A 19,909-nucleotide genomic window follows, 5' to 3' on the forward strand; every position below is an offset into this window, starting at 1 on the left:
ATTGGGATTTGGACACAACTTACGTCCCTAGATAGTTGCTATTTCCAAAGGGAGAATTTACTCATCAGGCTGGGATGAGTCCATGCGTTAGATCTCAGTGAAATTATAATGACAATAGCATCTCACTTCATTGTGTGCTTACTATGTGCCTGCCTTTGTTCTAAATACCTTACATGTATTAATCCATTTAATTTTTATCACAACCCTATGAGGTTGGCACTCAGGCTTATTTTACAGATGGGGGAAACTCCAAACACAAAGAGCTTGCCCAAGATCATCAGTTGGGAAGGAAACTGAGATTTGAATCCAGAGGTCCTGGTTCCAGAGCTTGAGCCTATAACCACCACTCTATACTATCCCTTAATTTATTGTATTTATCTCCAATCTTCAAAACACAAAAACAAAACAAAACAAAACAAAACAAAAAACAACTCTGAAAACTAAAAGGTTTTTTTTCTCCCTAAAATTCACCTGCAGCACAACATATCGTGCTCTGAACTAATTTGGTGGCATAACCTGACTGGAAGGGGTATGAGGTGAGAATAATCATGGGTTTGCTGCAGAAATATTAAAATGTTTAATTAAGTGGTGCTATCCCATATTGTGCTATGGGTATGGTTATAATATACATCTACAATATATGTATTACAAAATCCTAACAATTTTGAATTCCAAATCATACTTGGTCCCATGAGCTTCAGGTAAGGATTGTGGATTGGTGGTTGTACATGCATAATTTGGTATTCTGGTTTTAGATATTGGGCCAGCAGCTAGGTTCATATACATAAGGTTCTAAGAGGAAAGTGCTCTCTTATTGTGCTGATGGAATCGGGGTTCTGAGCCTGAAAGGCTGGTGGGCAGAGCCTGATAGTGCTCAAGTCACTGAGGCCATGAATGCCCTTTGGGGAGGTCTGTGAAGATCAGCCAGCCATGAGCACCAATGGAAAAAAAGTGAGTCTTTTTCCCATTTTATTTCCTCTAAAATAGCTGACTCTTCTTGTAGGAGATTGAAGACCCTTGTGTTAGAGCTGCTGAGCTGTGAAGACCACACATTCTAGGAGACATGGGAAGATAGATGGGAGTTCAATGTATCCATGTGCACATTACAGCATTATTTAGGTTTACTTATTCATTGACCAAAGAGTTGATTCCACAGACATTTATAAAGGTCAGGAATACAGTATGGTCCCATTCTCAAATTGCTAACATTTTAGCTCTTGAAGTCAGATAGACCTGAGTTTAAATCTTCTTCTGTAATGCATTCGCTGTGGGACCTTGGGACAACTTACCTATTAATCTCTGTGGCTGTGTTTCCTGATCTGTCAAATGCGGATAAAAATAGTACATACCCCATGAGGACTGTTGTAAGGATTCAATGTAAGAAAGCACTTAAAGCCCTTCACAAAGTATAAAAGCCAATGGTAAACTTAATAAATAGAAGCTACCATTATTATTATTATTACAATTTTGGTTATAAAAAGTCAACCGATTGTAAGTGTACATACACTATCAAGAATCTAGAGTGAAAAGAGCAATTGATTTTGCCTGGGAGGATCTAGGTAGGCTGCACTGAGGAGTTGACATCGAGGAGCAGTCTTGAAAAAGGAGAATTATAATAAAGAGTGAGAGAAAGGCAATTGGAAAAAGGAATAAATCCTGTATCCAGCATGTTGACTTTGAGATCTTCGTAGACAGGTGGAAAAACCGGTCTGGATTCACAAGAAGGATTCCAGACTATAATTGACTGATTACTATTAAACCAGTATCACTAAGAACTAAAACCACAGGAATAGATGGAAAGGACAAGGAAAAAAAACTGTAGACTGAGAAGAGGCGGGGTGGAGAGCTTGAAAATTTAAAGCAAGGGCAGACAGGGAGCCTTTGAAGGCAAAGAAATAACAAGCAGAAATCTAGGAAGAGAAGTAGGAGAGATCAAGTTTAGATAAAACTGGCTTGTTTAAGCAGGTGTCAAAAGGTTCATACCCCAGTGGAGAACAGAGGAAGTCACTGAACTTTAACCTGAGAAGCAATATAGTCAATGTGCAGTCCTTGGAGTCAAGACATACGTTGGTTCAAATCCTCCTTCTCACCCTGACTAGTTGTGGAAACCTTAAACAAGATACTTGCGCTCAGCAGTCAGCAGATTCCACGTCTATAAAATGAAACTAATAGCATCTATCTTATAAGAGTGTTGTGAGTTAAGAATGAACTAATGCATGTAAAGCACTTAGGAAATTGTCTGGATAATGATACACACATGTGCACACCTGGGAAAATATAAATTGGTCAATGTGAATTTAATACTAGAGAAAATAATAGAACGATCATCAAATTACTTTCCATTACTCAGAGGAGCCCTAGATATTGTGTAACAATTCAAGTTGGATTTCTGAACAAACAAATAATGTCAATGTCAGACCAATTTAATTTTCTCTCTTTGAAGAATATTAGTCTGTGTAGGTAAGAAGAAAGTGAAAGATTGAACACAGCAGAACTGAATGGGCTTTCTGTCTGTCTTCATGACATTTCTATCACTATGCTGTAGAAATTGTTTAGAGCAAAAGGTTACCAAAACAGTGTTTTATAGAAAGTTATTAAGTGTTCCATGGTCAGTTATGTTTGGGAAACACAGGGTAAAATAGGTTACTTTACTATAGGATTCTCAGATGTTTTTAATAAGGTAATATGAATGTCTTAGAGTCTTTTTTTTTTAAATTTTATTTATTTATTTATTTGACAGAGAGAGAGACACAGCGAGAGAGGGAACATAAGTAGGGGCAGTGGGAGAGGGAGAAGCAGGCTTCCCGCGGAGCAGGGAGCCCGATGTGGGGCTCAATCCCAGGGTCCTGGGATCATGACCTGAGCCGAAGGCAGACGCTTAATGACTGAGCGACCCAGGTGCCCCAAATGTCTTAGAGTCTTTATAGTTTACAGCATTTTCCAAACTTATTTGCCATTGAATTCTTTAAAAGGTCATAGAACACACGTTTGGAAGCAGAGGTGTAGATAATATTATAGTATCTTTCTTAAAGTTATAGTTCCTAAAGTTTGATTGTTGAGTTTTCGGCATCTATATGTAGAAAAATACTGTGTGTTATTCCATAAGGATCAGAAATTTAAAGAGGTGTTACTTAATACTTTTATTCATGAGCTGGACAATAGCAATCAAGTGAATCATAACGAAGCATGAAGTTGGACAGAGTTGCTATCTACTTGGAAGGCAGAAATGAAATTCAAAGGACACTGAGAATACTATCAGAAATAGAATGAAGATCAACAGGGAGAAGAAAGATGTCTTACAGAGAAAGCATAAGCTTTGTAGAAAAATAAGGAAAACATTTTTTCATATATATATATATATATATATATATATATATATATATACATATGGCTTTAAAAGGCCAAGAAAACACACTGGGTCTCCAAGGAAAAGCATGGTGTATAAAGATATAATCACAAGAGTTATTACTTCTGCCTTTGACAAGTCATTGTATTGAAAAGCATAGGGACATGTGATGTGTCTCACAGAGTATAGGGACGGCTCTACTTTAGAATGCTAGGGCTCTGTATTCTTCTCTCCTAGCTCTATACACTCCTCACAAAAGTGGTCTTGAAGATGCTCCAGAATTCAGGACTTCCAAAGTCCTAGATTCCTGGCAAAGTCTTGGTTCAGGGTACCTCTGAGTGGTGGGTTAACTGTCTGTGAAGGGAGATCTTTTAAGTTCCTGGTTTAATGAAGTTCTCTGAGTTCTTCTGCTAAGAGCGGGCAGAAACTGACCTTCCTATTAAAAAATGATCCTGGCTGTTGAGATTCTGCTAAATCAAGAGATTATCCAGGATGCATGGCATTTCTAGGCCATTTAGGAGTTGATGTTGAGGGTTCAGAGATTGTAGCCACTCTTTTTATACTTCTTGGGTTTTGTATTAGGATATGGCATATCCTAAGCGTTCCTCTTAAATGACTCACGATGCACCACCTAGAGTTGTGTGTGTGCGCATGTGTGCACACAAGCATGTATGCATATGTGTAAGAAAAAGCTGATATGAAATGAGAGTCAGTGCCAGAAGTCCCACGCTTGGCTGACATCTCCACACTAAAAAATTAGAGGACTTCAAGGGCAAGCAACCCAGTAAAAGACATGAAAATCTTATTATATAAAAATGGAATTTGATGATGTTAATCTGGAGAAGAAAAGAAACTGGCGTCAGTATAGCTCTTTTACTACTTAAAGAGAAAAAACTCTTTGGAAATTACGAGATACTCAAGAAACAGGTGAACTACTAAGAAATAGGTTTTATAACAATTAAAACTGTCCAATAATGAACAAGCATGCCTTATGAAAAAAAATCCTAAAATTAAAATTATTTTTGAACACTTATTTTGTGACAGGTGTTATGCTGAACACATTACATGCAGTAGCCTACTCAATTCTCTTAAAATCCCTATGAGGTAAGAATTGCTATTATTCTCGCATTACAGATGGGAAACTGAGTGTTGGAGAGGTTAGTTTACTTTTTCAAGGTCACACAGATAGTGAATAGATAAACTGTATTTGATCCTGTAAGCTGTGTACTAAACCACTGAATTGCTTATTTCCAGCCTTAGACATTTTAAAGCACAATCTGATGTTTCAGAAATTTAGTTTAGGGGTTCTTACCATTGTAAGGCTTTTCCGTTGCAAGACTGAACCACTGCAGTCATCTCTAAAATCTTTATCTAATTTCTGCCATATTGAAGACTGAAACATTGAATTGAGCCTCCTTGGGCATTGTATCCCTCTGTCACCTTCGTATTTTATTTTTAAAAAAAGGGGGGGCGCCTGGGTGGCTCAGTCATTAAGCATCTGTTTTTGGCTCAGGTCATGATCAGGGTCCCGGGATCGAGCCCCGCATTGGGCTCCCTGCTCAGTGGGGAGCCTGCTTCTCCCTCTCCCACTCCTCCTGCTTGTGTTCCCTCTCTCGCTGTGTCTCTCTCTGTCAAATAAATAAATAAAATCTAAAAAAAAAAATGGGAAAAAGTCTAGAGAAGGCGAGTAATAACTAAGGGATAGGTGGGCAATGGAGTCCACAAAGAAAATTGCAAGAGGTTGCATTCCTTTGGCCAGGGAGTAATTGGTGATCTTCTCCAATATGCAAAAGATTCGGGGTACATCATCTCCATGGAGAATATAACAAAAATATCCATTGCAGTGAAAAAGCTTGGCTGGCGCAAGAAGGGGTCCCCAGTGAAATGTCTTGAAGTAGACAAGACTTTGAAGCTCAGTTATGGGTAGAAGAACAGTCGTGTGAAACTAGAAGCCAATGAAGCCGCAGTTCAGCCCACCTGGCTTTCTGGTCGCCTTGACAAGTTGGCCGGCCCGGAGGTTGAGCCAGAATGCTAGCAAGTGTTTGTGAACCTTCCTCGGTTCTGTCCTGTCCCACTAAAGAAGCAGCAGACACTGAAAATGAAATTGGAGCCACTTTCACTTAGGGAAACCTTTAAAGTAAATATGACAAGTGTGGTGATAGGGATTTTTGGTAGCGAGCCAGAGGGGTTCACCAACAAATAACCTCATGATTCCTCCTGAATTCATGAGTCTATGGGCCTGAACAATTGAGGACAGCCAAAAGAGTCTCTGTTAATAAAATCGCCTTGAAAAATCAACATTTCTGCTCAACAGAGCTTTATGTATTAATTTTAGGAGCTAGACTGTCCATTTTTTTCTTTAACACAGAAAGAAACTGAATACCCTTACAAATAGGGATTTTTTTTAATCTTTTGAAGAATATTTTTTTCTGCTTCATAGAAATTTTATCATAATTTCATGCCCCCATACTTCATGGCTTGTTACTCGCTCCATTACTCTTACATTTAACTTGATAAGGTCCTGGATCCTGTGATATTAGTTTTTAGGTTTTGTCTTCTCACAGCTGCTGCTTTGAAGAACCTGATAACATTCTTAGCCTCGCACAGAGCAGTGGCTTTTCCAGCCCTCATTCTCCTGCTGCTCACTATCCCGCTATTTCTGTTACTTCTCACTTCATGGGTATATTCTCAACTTCACCCCTCCTCTACTTTTGAAAGAGGGCAAACCTGGGGCTTTTGCAAGTGGCTAATGGGTCCATCCATGGAATTGGGCAGTTTATTGTGGAAATAACCATGTCTCTCCCTGAGCATGTCAGGGCATGTTTTCCTCTGGATCTTCAGGGATTTTAGTGGGGCGCACATGAATGGTAATGGGGCATCTCTCATGGTTCCTGGAAGCACTGATAAGGCCTGTGCTCTTTTCACCTGAACTTGGACATTCCTTTTCTTAATGTGGTACCTGCAGGCCTACAGTCATGCTCCGTATCGGAAGGTGGCTTCTACGGACAGGATCCATGCCAGGCATGACCTCAGCTGCTGGCATTTGGAAAAAGCCAATTATTTCACCGGGCAAAGTTAGGCCAGAGTCAAAATCAGACAGGGAAGCATCTTCTGGACAAAGCATCCCTCAAGTTATCCAGTAGGGGAAATGGGATTAGAAACATTTAGAGAATTTCCCGAGTTGCTTATGGCTAAAATTAAGTTCCCGTTGGGAGTTTTGAAGGCTGTTGTTATTTTAATAGGAAATTAATTTGGGGGAGGAAAACAAATATCTCTTGTTTCATCCACTTAGAAAAAAAACTTCTCCTGATTTCCATCATTTCCCAACACATTTGATGTGAATGTTGGAAGACTGAATTTAACAGATGATCTGAGTGTGAAAATGTGCTTACAAGTGGTGAAATAGAAACTAACGCTTTAGCTGCATTTTGAAGAGGAATAGGATAACCGTAAGAGTAAAAGCACAATTGCAAGTGAAATTGAGAGGAACTATCAGCTCATCTTGCACAGAATACAGTGTTAGAGAGCAAAGTTACTCACAGGTATTTGCAGTGCCTTTAGGGATGGGGAGATACGAGCCTGGACTCCAAGGTCGGCCCTGATAATTCTTCTTGCATTTCCCACAGTCTGGACCTGTAGTGTTGTGCTCACATTCACAGGTCAATTTGCTGTTGTCATACACACACACAGTGGCGTGGAGATTACATTTGCACCTAAGCAGAGGAGAGACAAGAAGAGTTCATTGTAAGTCAAGTTGGTCTTAGCGATCACGGAGGCTTTACCCATCTATCTCCTGGGGTGGTAGCTCGTACACCCTGCAGTGCTTGCACTCTATAGAGGCTCTGGGCAAAATGTAGATCTGTAGGCCCTACCCTCAGAATCTTTTCAACAAGGGGGAAGGGGTGGGGTTAGGACACAGTCTGTCTCATACCACACTTTGAGGAATCCTAATACCAGTCATTATGTTCAGTGGGGGCCTGAAGGTCCCGTAAGACAAATGTGCTACAAAATCAAGGGTTTCCCAACAGGTGTCCAAAATATTGCCACCAGTGAGCAGTTTTCTTGCAATATTAGCAAATCTATGACAATTTCGTCTGGGTTTGAAGAGCAATGTTATCTTCTGTTTTTCCTTAAACCAGAAAGACAATTCTTACTTGTTTAAAAGGAAAGATAACCATGAAGATGATTTGCTATTCAGGCTTATTTTATAGACCCACAGAGATCATAATCATAGTGCCCACATTCTGGGCTCTAAAATGACATTACCCCAGAACAAAAGTTTTTCCCACCAAGGCCTCTAATCAATCTGAGTAGTCCTTAGATTTTCTAGTCATGGCAAATAAGGTAATTACAGAGGTCGTTCAGAAATGGTCCAAATGACTCAGATAAAAGATGCTTAGAAGCCTAGAAAATAAAAAAGACTATAGGTGGCAGGGGTTTGAGGTCATTAGCAAATGCCTTGCCTTTGGTGCTTCTGCAGAGAGCTGTGATATATGAGAGGCAACAATAGAATATGCAATTTCCACAAAAATACATTCCCCTATCCAAAGTCTTGCACTGTAAAATTGCAAAGGTCCACTGGATATTTGTTGAGGTAGCAGGTTATAAATTGTAACATCCCAAGCCCACAGGCCGCGTCCTCTGGAAAAGTAAAACCTAGGTTGACAGGATGACCATGACCAGAGGCCAGAACAGTGTATGCAGGAAGCGATGTGTCCACACAAAGGGGAGAACTAGGACACCCGAGACGGTGGATAAAGGATCAAGACCTGTCAGAACTGTGTGTGTGTGTGTGTGTGTGTGTGTGTGTGTAGATGTGTGTGCATTTTTAAACTGGTCTGGCCTCTTCCAGAACTAGGACAAAAATATAGAAAGCCAAATTTCATAAAGACAAGGAAAGTTTGTAGTGCTTTACATTTGCTTTCCTTTATGGGGGATGTCATGAATTGGAAAAAGTAACAGTAGTCTTTCTTAGGTAGGAAAATAAGATTCTTTAAGGACTGATGTTGGGGGGCACCTGGGTGGCTCAGTTGTTAAGCGTCTGCCTTCAGCTCAGGTCATGATTCCAGGGTCCTGGGATCGAGCCCCGCATTGGGCTCCCTGCTCTGCGGGAAGCCTGCTTCTCCCTCTCCCACTCCCCCTGCCTGTGTTCCCTCTCTCACTGTGTCTCTGTCAAATAAATAAATAAAATCTTAAAAAAAAAAAAAGAACTGATGTTGGTTTCTATAATGTCTGTATAGCAACATCCAAGTTTCTGTCTTGTACACGGATGATCTGTTTGGAACACAGACCCATACTTACGGCAAGGAAGTAAAGGAATGGCCAAGACTATTACTGAGAGCTGTTGGGCTCTCTTCTAACTAAAAGGTGTAGCCCCTAAATTAATGCCCACTCCCCACCCCTCTCAAACCTCCCTGGATAAGATCACACTTCTCCTTCATCAGGGGTCTGCTACAATTTGCAATACTTGTAGCTATACTCTGCCCTCTGTATAGTTATAAATTGTAATAAGCTGAAAGGCTACTATTTAAACAATACCTATTCAATTTAGATACATGGACAGAACCTTTAAAATTAACATGTACAGTCTTCTAAAAAGATAAGAGAAAAATAATTCAGTTAAGTGAAATAGACAGTGTTTAATTATGAGCTAGATCTTATAACAGTTTCTTCTATGCAGGGAGTCACTTGTGTTAAGTTGCTTATGAAAGGATCTTTCCTGTTCCAACATTAGCACCTTTATTTATGGGTGTGTTTTTATATATGGAAGATGTTAGAAACCTAGGTGACAAAAGCAACAACCTATACTGATTTAGCACCCTATCTGGTGTTAAAAATTCCAAGTGAGGAAATGCACAATATGACCCCAAAGAGTATGCTTGTTTCATATGGGAAGACCAAGAATATAAGTAGTAATTGTAAATTGGATTAAATATCTTTTAACTGTTAATACTTTCATACTTGTAGTCACTTTCTGAGTTACAGGCAATTTCCATTTTAAAGACTTTATATTTGCTGAGAAAATATTCTCTGAATAACAATAGAAGGTGAAAGAAGAATAGGTGACTGTTTAGTCTTATTTCTCTCAGATTTCTTCTCATTAATGGTTCATCCTCACCTGTTCAAAAGCTAATCATTCAAGGCTCAACTCAATTCACTCTTCCCTGTTATCTATCCTGCTCACTGTAGACACCCTGAGCTCGATCTTCTGATTTCCTTAAATGCTTCTGTGTATTTGGGTTGGTTGGCTGGTACTTAAAGGCTCTTTAAGCTTTTAAAATGTTGACTCATTGCATAAATCTCTCCCATCCTAAGGGAAGAAATACCCACCTTGTACCCTGGTCTTCTTTTTCAGCTACCTCTTTAGCACTCTCCTCTCCCTCCTTGAGTTTCCTATACCTGAATTTTCATTTTTCACCTCCCACTCACTTTCTCTTTCTCACCAACCATGGCCTCTCTTGCCAAGATCAGCCATGACCTCTTTGTTGAAAATCCAATGGATACTTTTCTTTGCCTTATTTGACCTCCCAGCGGTATTTGAATCTGTGGACCACTCCCTTTCCCCTGACGCTTTGTCCTTGCTGGATTGTCAAGCTCATTTTCAGAACCCTCTTCTTTGTGTTCTCTTTATGTTCTCTTCTTGGGGTCCTGGCCCAGCACCGTCAGCTTAAGTGACTCTCTTTGGACACTCTTTTTTTGGTGTTGTTTTTTTAAGATTTTATTTATTTATTTGAGAGAGAGAGAGAGTGAGTGAAAGAGAGAGAGAGAACACAAGCTGTGGGTGGGGGCAGAGGGAGAGGGAGAAGCAGACTCCCCTCTGAGCAGGGAGCCCAATGTGGGGCTTGATCCCAGGACCCTGGGATCATGACCTGAGCCAAAACAGACGCAAAACCAACTGAGCCACCCAGGTGCCCCCTTTGGACACTCTTAATACAGGTTGTCCCTTCAATTTCCTCTGTGGTCCTTAATGCCTTTGAGTTATAGCAAACTTGCATTCTAAAGCAAACTTCCATAATCTTCCCCCACCCTGAAATAATAAGCACATGCAAAATAAGCTTAAACATTTGAAAACATTTTAGGAGATTCAGAGATTCTCTGTTACCCAAAGGGATCCATAGAACCCTTCCCTCCATTATTACCAGGTGAAGATTATCTGATCGACATGTTGATAAATCCTGTATCTATATTTCCATCATGGAGCTCTCTCTTGGGCATGTCAAACTCAACAGATCCCAAACTGAATTCTGAGGCTTGCCTCTCCTACTCCTCCTTCTGGGGTTTCTGTTTTAGTACATTGCATCACCTTTCAGGTAGCTGGTTGAGAATGCCTCCCTCTTTCTTTCCTAGACTATCTAACTTGTCATTGCTCCATCTCTCACCAAGTTCTGAGATCCCTCCTCTTTGATAACTCTCAAATACATACAGTTCTAGCCATTGCCACCACCCTAGTTGAGATCGCCATCATCTTTGATCTGCTTTATTACAATGGCCTCTGAACAGACTTTACTGCCTCCACTCATGCTCCTCCCTAGCCCAGTCTCAAGACAACAGTCAAAATAATCCTTTATACAAAAATACTGGGGTCATCCTGGCTTAGAACCATTGCAAGACTTGTCACTATTCTCAAAATAGAGTCCAAACTCTGTAACGTGGACTCCAAGTCCCTTCGAAGTTGGTGTCTCCTCCTTATTCCGGTCTCATCTCCACCACTAGCAACACTACTCGATTCTTCACACTTTGACTTCAGGTGATCTTATAAACTTTTCCTTCTGCCGGGAACATTCTACTCTACTATCTCTACTTCTCTTATCTACAAAATTCTTACCATTCAGGTGTCAGCTTGTAAATTTCAGTGCCTGGCTCCTAAATGACATTCAAAAACCATCCACTGGTCAACTATCGGAGTGCTTCTCTGACCCACCAGTATGCCTTTCCTATGTGCTCCTGTGACCCTGGCAAGGCCAGTCACATGATAAAGCTATCTCTGCCTTAGACATAAACCGTGTTGTCATTGCTTCTTCTTCTCTCACCTGTACTGGAATGTAAATGCCTGGAAGCCACAGTCATGTTTGCCTTATTTAGTGCAACACCCCTAGCACTTGTCAGGGTGCCGGCACATAATAAGTACTTAAAAAACACTTGACTGATAAACAAATGATTAATAAGCAAGTAGACTCTCTGAAAGCCAGAACTTCATGGGTCCATCCTACTATGTCTGGCATGGTAATGGACTAAAAATAGAGAATTAATAGGCATTGTACTCAATTAAACAGTCCATGATGTGTGCTGAAAACTGCCACATGCCCTTATCATTGGTTTTCATAACTAACCTTATAATGTGCAAAGGGAACTCTATAAAATTGGTAAGACTTTGTAAACACTATTTAATTTAAACTCCAGAGAATTTGCCAAATGCCTGAAACCTAACACAAGAAAAAAAATGTCTGAAATACTCAGGAAAATAACACAGTTTAGAGGAAAAAACAAAAAAACAAAAAACCCAAAAGCAGAGCATTTGTATGGCATAATTATTCTGGAATGTGCATCTTTTGGCTTCAACTTCTCATGCAGGGATGACCGGCCTGGTTCAGGCAGTTTGGCAATGTTGCTTGGGCCCTGGCGGACACTGGAACTTCCCCAGCAGTAAATCTGTCGACCTAGCCCAGCTTTGTGGCTGTCTTTCCTCCATCCTCATGTCGACTGTTGTGCCTGGGCTGAGCACGTGAGAGTAGATGCTGAGGTATCACAACACTGGTCGGTATTGGAAAATGGCTCCCTTTCATTATCCACAGTTTGGTCTGTTCACATCACCCCATTCCAATCAGATGCTGAAATTCTTTATTTAGAGCCCCTGACAGAGTAGCTTTTCCTCCAGCAGAAAAAAATAAAAAATGGATGTCATAATGCGGGGAGATTGCTCTCAATTCCTGGGGCTGTGACCTCCAGCCTTGCGATGGGGTGGAGGGCAGATTTCCGTGGCGTCCACTTGTCTGTGACAGATTCATTATCCACTTCCATGGTCATCCCGCTCCCACGTCTATTGTCACAGTGGGCGGGGGAAGAGCTACACGAATGGAGACCTAACAGGCTTTGCTAGCAGTGAAATATCTGATGTTCTGGAGAGCCAAGCCTATTTGCCAATTCTGTTTACACGCATAGAACTCACACCAAGATACTGCAGATAGAATTGACTTGCTTGTACTTGGAAGATCCACTTGTGTGTAAGTGACAAACTGCACACACTGTCAAATAAGGGCATTGCTAAGACAGACTTACAAAAAGAGTGAGCTCTATTCTGTGATGCAAGTGATGAAAACCCGTGTATTCTTGCTTTCAACCAGGTCTGCACTTCCTGTATTTTAGTGACCAGCTGTCATGAGTCAATTTAATCTTGCTTATAAAAAGGCTCCAACGTTTAGATCTCTGCCACCTGCCAGTAGGTATGAAAAACCCATACAGTCTGCCTGTTTCTTTAAAGATAATTTAATATATTTATTCTGGGAAGCATGTTATCCACCAGAATTTCCTGTGAGTTAGAGGTCTATATATATATAATCTATTACTAGTGTTTCAAATAGAGGTACCAAGACAGAGAAGTTTGGAACTGGCCCTTTCTGAAGCAAAACAGGAAGGGAAGCCAGGCTTGCTGCCTTGCAAGTCAGGGATTGGGCTACTTTTGTGCCAGAGGAGGATTCACCATGAAGTGAATGAAGTTTAGCATCAGGGCCCTTTCAAGGGCTTGGGGAAGACCTAGCCATGCATCCATGTGGTCATGTGCTTTTGTATAATTCTCACAAATGAGATATTTTTGCATTTTTTTATTTTTTTATTTTTATTTTTTTTAAAGATTTTTATTTATTTATTTGAGAGAGAGAGAATGAGAGAGAGCACATGAGAGGGGTTAGGGTCAGAGAGAGAAGCAGACTCCCCGCCGAGCAGGGAGCCCGATGCGGGACTCGATCCAGGGACTCCAGGATCATGACCTGAGCCGAAGGCAGTCGCTTAACCAACTGAGCCACCCAGGCGCCCTTTTTGCATTTTTTTAATCAGTGAAGGGGTTTCCTTAATGAGAGCACCCCTCCAGCCCCAAAGGGTGTCAGTTTCAGGCCTTACAAAGCCTCCATCAGCCTTTGGTTGTACCCCCTGCCTTGGATTGTCAGCAGCTACACAAATGCTTTTAGAAAATGAGTTAGCACAAAGACTGGAGCTTTGAAGATTTCTTTTTCAAAAGGTGATAAATTATAAAATGCTTTTCACATACTTTTTCTGCCTCTGCAGCCCCTTGACCTTTCTCTTTTCACTCTGACACATGAATTTTTGGTTTCCACCTCAACACATTATTTGCAATAGGGGATCTGCAGCAACATCATTTAGAAATTATGAGTTATTGATTATGAAATCAGACGGCCCGGGATCAGATCCCACCTTCGCCACTGACTTGTGAGGCCATTGGATAAGCGACTTCACAAACACACAAACAAACAGAACTAATGTTGACTGCATACTTCCAAGTCCCTGGCATTGTGTTCAGCGCTTTTGCATATTTCACACATTATTTTGTACAAACCTCACAATAGTACTGTGGGATTAGCACTAACTACAGATGATGCATTTGCATATTGACGGGCTAAGAAACCCACCTCTCCCAGCTAGTATGAGATGGAACAGAGATTTAGACCGTGGGCAGCCAGGCTCCAGAACTCTGCTCTTACCACCAAAAATGGAATGTTGTCTTTCTAAGTATGGCTAGGCTTCAGCTGCCTCATCTGGAAAACAGGGACAATAAATGGATATGTTTCAAAGAACAGTTTTGGGAATTGAATAGATAATGTACGCATGCCCTTAGGACAGTATGTGACACAAAGTTCTTAATAAATGTTAGTTTCAATTATTATTATTTCTATAGTTACTACTCCTACTACCATCACTGGAATGGGCTGATTCATTCTGTAAGCCTTAATTCATAACGAATTCTTTGGATAGTGCCATGAGAAGGCCGATGGGATTCAAAACCAGAAGATGACATAGAGCCCTAATCTCCAAGAACATACAATTTGTTGAGTAAATAAGATGAAATGCACATAAACTAACTACAGACCATAAAAAGGGTACCACTGAGACCACCAGGGACCATAGGAACAAGCCCCACATGAGAAACATCATGCGCCTGGGGCACTTCGTGTGGGCTGTTATTGCAGAGCCGGGATGCGGCCCATCACACAAGCCTAACTTAAAAAACAACAGCCGCAGCCCTATCCTGTAGGAAGAGAAACAACCTGGCTCCACAAACCTGAAAGACCCCCGCTTCAAAAAGCACCAATAAGCTGTCTGGGTTGCCTGCCAAAACCAACCAATCAGGACAAGGCACTTTTCTATCCCTTAGTAGCCTAGCGGACCCGAGTGGGAACTTTCCAGGGGACCTTTATATGAGCAGGGCTTCCAGTTTGTTCAGAGAGGCTGGCTTAAGTGCTGTGTGTTGGTGTGGTGTCTCTGTGCAGCTCGAGCTGTAGCCTCAATACAGCCTTGCCTGCGCCTTTGACCTTTGGGTCTGGCTTCATTTCTACCATTGTGGGGCCCAAGATCTGGACTCTGGTAACAATATTCCATCTAATCCTGACAATATAGGAAAATAGGGTGGTAACACTGAGTTGTCTCTCCCCTGACAATGCTGTATTTGCAGTGAAGGGTCAGAGGGACAGCCCCTATCACTGAAGGCAGGCGGAAGAAGAAAACACTTACCACGTTCCACTATACACCTGGAACCGTGATAGGTGCCTCCCGTATGTTATCTCACCTCATGCTCATTACCGCTGGGAGAAGGAGGTATAAGTACCTGTAATTTACAGATGTGGAAAGTGTGGGGAAGAGTAGTAAAGCTATTTGCTCAAAGAAACATTTCTGGTAAGTGGTAGTCAAGAGTCAATTCCGAAGGCCAGGTTCATTCTAGGACATCACTCTATTTGAGGCAGAACAAAGCAAACTGGTTCATGGAGAGACTTAGACTTGTGGTTCTAAACAGTGATATGATACTTCCACTGTAACACTTGCTACTTAAATTGTGGTCTGTGGACCAGCCGGTTCAGGATCACTCGGAGGGCTTGTTACAAATCTCAGGCTTTCCCCAGACTCACTGAAGAAGGATCTGCACTTTAACCAGATGGCCAGGTGATTTATATGCAGAGTAAAGGTTGAGAAGCACTGCTGAGTCACCAGTGTGTCAAAATCTTGATGAACAGCAAAACTAAAATCATGGGGCATGATCCTTGTGCAAAACTCTCTTCCACCTATATTCTGTTTGGCTTTCTTTGGCCTAAACCTGACTAGCACTAAGGCTCAAGCTGTACTCACAAACTGAATTGACATTTTGTTTGTGAATTCTGTCAAGTCTACTGACAGGCAGATTCATAGATCATATAATAAATAATTTAACTATATTAAAAGTTGTTTATATTTATTAGTCAAAATGGTATTTATTTCCAGAATATATAAGAAGCAGTTACAACTACAATAATAAAAGGGACAAAAAACAAAAACAAAAACGAAAAAACAACCCAGTTAGAGAATGAGTGAAGGATCTTAAAAGATATTTCTCCAAAGAAGATATATACAAATGGCCAACAAACACATGAAAAAATCATCATCATTAGTCATTAGAGAAGTACAAATTAAAACCACAATGAGATACCACTTCACATCCACTAGGATGGTTATAATTTAAAAAGAGGGACAATAGGAAACGTTGACAGTGATGTGGAGAAATTGGAACTCTCATCTACTATTGGTAGGAATGTAAGCTGGTGTGGCCACTTTGGAAAACAATGTGGCAGTTCTTCAAAAAGGTAAACATAAAGTTATCATATGATCCAACAATTCCACTTCGAGGTCTTTACTCAAGAGAACTGAAAACATGCCCACACAAAAACCAGTACACAAATGTTCATAGCAGCATTATTCATAATAGTTAAAAAGTGGAAACAACCTAAACATTCATCAACTAATGAATGGATAAACAAAATGTCATATATCCATATAATGGACTATTATTTTAGGGGGAAAATAATGAAGTACTGATACATGCTACAATATAGATAAACCTTGAAAACATTTTGCTAAATCAAAGAAGCCAGATACAAAAAGCCACAGAATGTATGCTTTCCTTTACAGGAAATACTCAGAATAGGAGAATCTACACAGATGGAAAGTAGATGAATGATTCCCAGGAGCTAGGAGGAGGGGCAAATGGGGAGTGACTGCTCATGGATGGGGGTTTTCTTGTAGAGTGATGATAATGTTCAGGAATTCAATAATGGTGAGGGTTGCACAACTTTTTGAATATACTAAAAACCACCAAATTGTATGTTAAATAAATGAAAAAATAAACTAAAAGAAATATGGTATTTGTCCAAAACAGATGACAGAAAACAGTGGATAAGAGTTTGGGCCCTGAGGTCTAGTAATCTGGCTTTAGCAGGTACTTAGGCAAGTTCCTTCAGCTCAATTTACTCTTCTGTAAAATGAGGATCATAAAATGCCTACCTGAGGGGTTGTTGGGAGCCTTAAATGATACAGTACAAGGTAGCAGAGACTGCTAATTGATGTATTCTTCCTTTTCCCACACCACTACAGTTTTAGTTGGGTGCACACTCCACACGTATAAAGACTACATTTCCCAGCACCTCCTCAAGCTAGGGAATGGCCATGTGACTACATTCCACCATTGGCCTATTAGTGGGAGTTATGTCTGTGATACTCTACTGGGCTGCACTCCTTCCTCCATTTCTAATTTACTTCATGGAACATGAACATGTTGTTAAGCCACCTTGGACTACATGGACCATGGCAGTAACCACAAATAGTGGAACCCGGGCCATCGGGCAGCCTTCACTGCCGTCAGAGGAAGGTGGGTCCAGACGGAGCCACCATTCCAGCTGTGCAGCACCTAATTCCCAAAAGAAAGGAGACAGAAATAAACTTCTAGTTTGTTTAAGGCACTGCTAATGTGAGTCTCTCTTACACAAATCTGAACTTATATTTGAACACAGCACCTGGTACGTAGGAAGCACTTAATAATTTAATATAAGCTATTGCTATTATCACTTCTATCTTACAGCAAAAGACCAGATCTTCAACTATCAAATGGGTCTGGTCTAATCCTGATCCCATGAGGAAAGAGGGGGTTTAAATCTTTCCAGCATTCTTCTATTCCTTCCTTCATGAATAAAACCTGGAGTCTGACAGTAGTTACCACTTGTAAGCAAAAATGTTTTCAGAAGATTTATTTTTATAAACTACGTGATGGCCGAAGTTCAATGTGAAATAGATATCTCCTTATAACAATTTTTGGAAAGCAGCCGCACACAACAGACCAACAAAGAGGCTGGACATCTAACTTGTGTTTGCATTCCTGTATTATAGAAGAAGCAAACAAGAAAGAGGGGTGCTAGTACTCTATTATATGCCCTGCAAACCCAGAGGGCAGGTTTCCACATAGCTTTTGTGCTCACTCCTTTACAATATACCAAGTAGCTAAATAAGGCCCCTGGTTGATGGGGGCTTTCCTCTCCTGAATTTTGTTCTTGGAAGAATTATTTTTGAAAAGTGATTGGTCTAGATTTTTTAAAAAGATTTTATTTATTTATTTGAAAGAGACTGAGAGTGAGAGAGAGAGAGAGAGAGAGAGAGAGAGAGCATGAGCGGGGGTGGGGCATAGGGAGAGGGAGAAGCAGACTCTCTGCTAAACAGGGAGCTAGACAGGGCTTGATCCCAGGACCCAGAGATCATGACCTGAGCTGAAGGCAGGTGCTTAACTGACTGAGCCACCCAGGGTGCCCCCTTGATTTTCTTAAGCAAAGAAATATACAGTTACACAGTTTTCTCTGGGAGGATAAAATAAAGCCTGAGATCTTTATCAGTTCTTCACAGACACTGGAATCTTACCATCTTTTAAAATATACATAATTTATTTGCCCCCAAAATTGATGTGACAGGGACCAGAAATCCTTCTTGTACATTTAAGCAACTAATGACTTGGACATCCTTATGGCATTTAAGAAACCCTTTAGAAGTTCCACTTAAACCTTACTGGAAACCCTAAACTTACCCATAGTGAAGCATCAGATTACATGACTTACTAAAATACTGGTTCTTTTAGATAATATTAAAAATAGCCCTTTTCTATTTCTGAAGCTTGCCAGGGAGACTAGAGTACCATGATTATAAAATAAAATAAAAATAGCAGCTTATAAATTTGAGATTATGCATTGTCCAAGATTGGAGTAGGTATAGGATGGTGCCCTGTGACCTGTTTATTACACTCATGAGGAATCTGGTTAGATAAGAGGTGCTGAAGGGTAAAAGACATAACAAGATAATTATCTCAACGGAGACTGCCACTGTTCTCTGCACAACCAATCAATCTAGAGATTGGGAGGTAAAGAGCTTGTTAAATTAAAACTAAACCAACCCAAGGCCCATTAACAACTAATAGATGACCCTAGATATTTAAGATATGCATGGTGAACCTTTACATTCTAATTCTTTTTGAGAAAACAGAAAATTTAGGGATCTCCAGTCCCAGAAATAAAGATGATCATTGTTCAAGGAACCAGATTCTATAAGAGAGATAGGACAACATGACATTAAGAGCTTGGACTCTGGAGACAAAGGGTCAGAGTTTAAGTCCTAGTTCTACCATGAGCTTGGTGGGTGTCTCCATCTGAGTCTCAGTATCCTTCCCTATAACATGGACTGTTATTAGTAGCAATAACATAGGGTTGCTACGAAGATTAATTGAAGTAGCCCATGTAAAGTATATATCACAGATTCTGGTAGATGGTAAGTATTCAAGAAATGTTAGCTATTATTATGGAGAGAGATGGCAAATCCACAGCTTGGCTATCTAAAAGTTCTTTACATCCCTTTCTCTCTTGACTCTCTCTATAAAACACATGGGAAAATTAAAATACTCATTTCCTTGGCTCCCCTGACTCTAAAGTTGGCCATGTCATATAGTCTGACCAATGGGATGTGACCAGAAGTCACTAGGAGGCGTGTTCTGGAAAGATTTTTAAAAGGGGCAGCTTACAAGAAATCATTCCTCTGCTTTTTTTTTTTAACCCCTCTCACCTTGCCCTTTCTTCCTTTCTCTTATCTGGGATCCAGACAGAAATACTAGAGGGCCTTCTGGCTTTATGGCCATAAGAATGGGAGCTCATTCAGTGATGGGCAAGCTGGAACCTAGAAGGAAACTAAGGCCTGATGGTGTTCTTACACACCGAGCCCCGGCCTGCCGACCTCCCCACGTGCTCTCAGTTGAAGAAAACAAGTCCCACTCTGCTTAACAGAGCTTTCCTATTTTTAGAAACGGAATAGATTCCTGACATAAGAAGCAATAATGAAGACTGTTGATGTATTCAAGTCCTTTTCACACATACTCGCCCATTTTGTGGTTTCCAGTCAACAACTGCTAAGTTAGATTTCTTTTTTTCCTCTTTATAGAACCACATAAGTGAAATACTTTTTTTTCCACCTACTTTTTACTTCCAATTGATGTGAGCTATACCA

The 19,909-nt window shown here is 40.6% G+C and overlaps 1 protein-coding gene across 11 annotated transcripts in view; it reads right to left on the reverse strand.

The window, feature by feature from the left end:
- Window positions 1-19,909, reverse strand: part of NTNG1 (netrin G1) — a 313,944-nt gene that overhangs the window by 74,702 nt on the left and 219,333 nt on the right. For all 11 annotated transcript variants that reach the window (XM_032422306.1, XM_032422322.1, XM_032422297.1 and 8 more), the window contains one exon: window positions 6,887-7,059. In XM_032422306.1, coding sequence (XP_032278197.1) covers window positions 6,887-7,059 — 173 coding nt within the window. The remainder of the gene's footprint in view (window positions 1-6,886; window positions 7,060-19,909) is intronic.

This window comes from Phoca vitulina, unplaced genomic scaffold (genome assembly GCF_004348235.1).
Source record: "Phoca vitulina isolate PV1807 unplaced genomic scaffold, GSC_HSeal_1.0 scaffold2, whole genome shotgun sequence".
Lineage (NCBI taxonomy): Eukaryota > Metazoa > Chordata > Mammalia > Carnivora > Phocidae > Phoca > Phoca vitulina.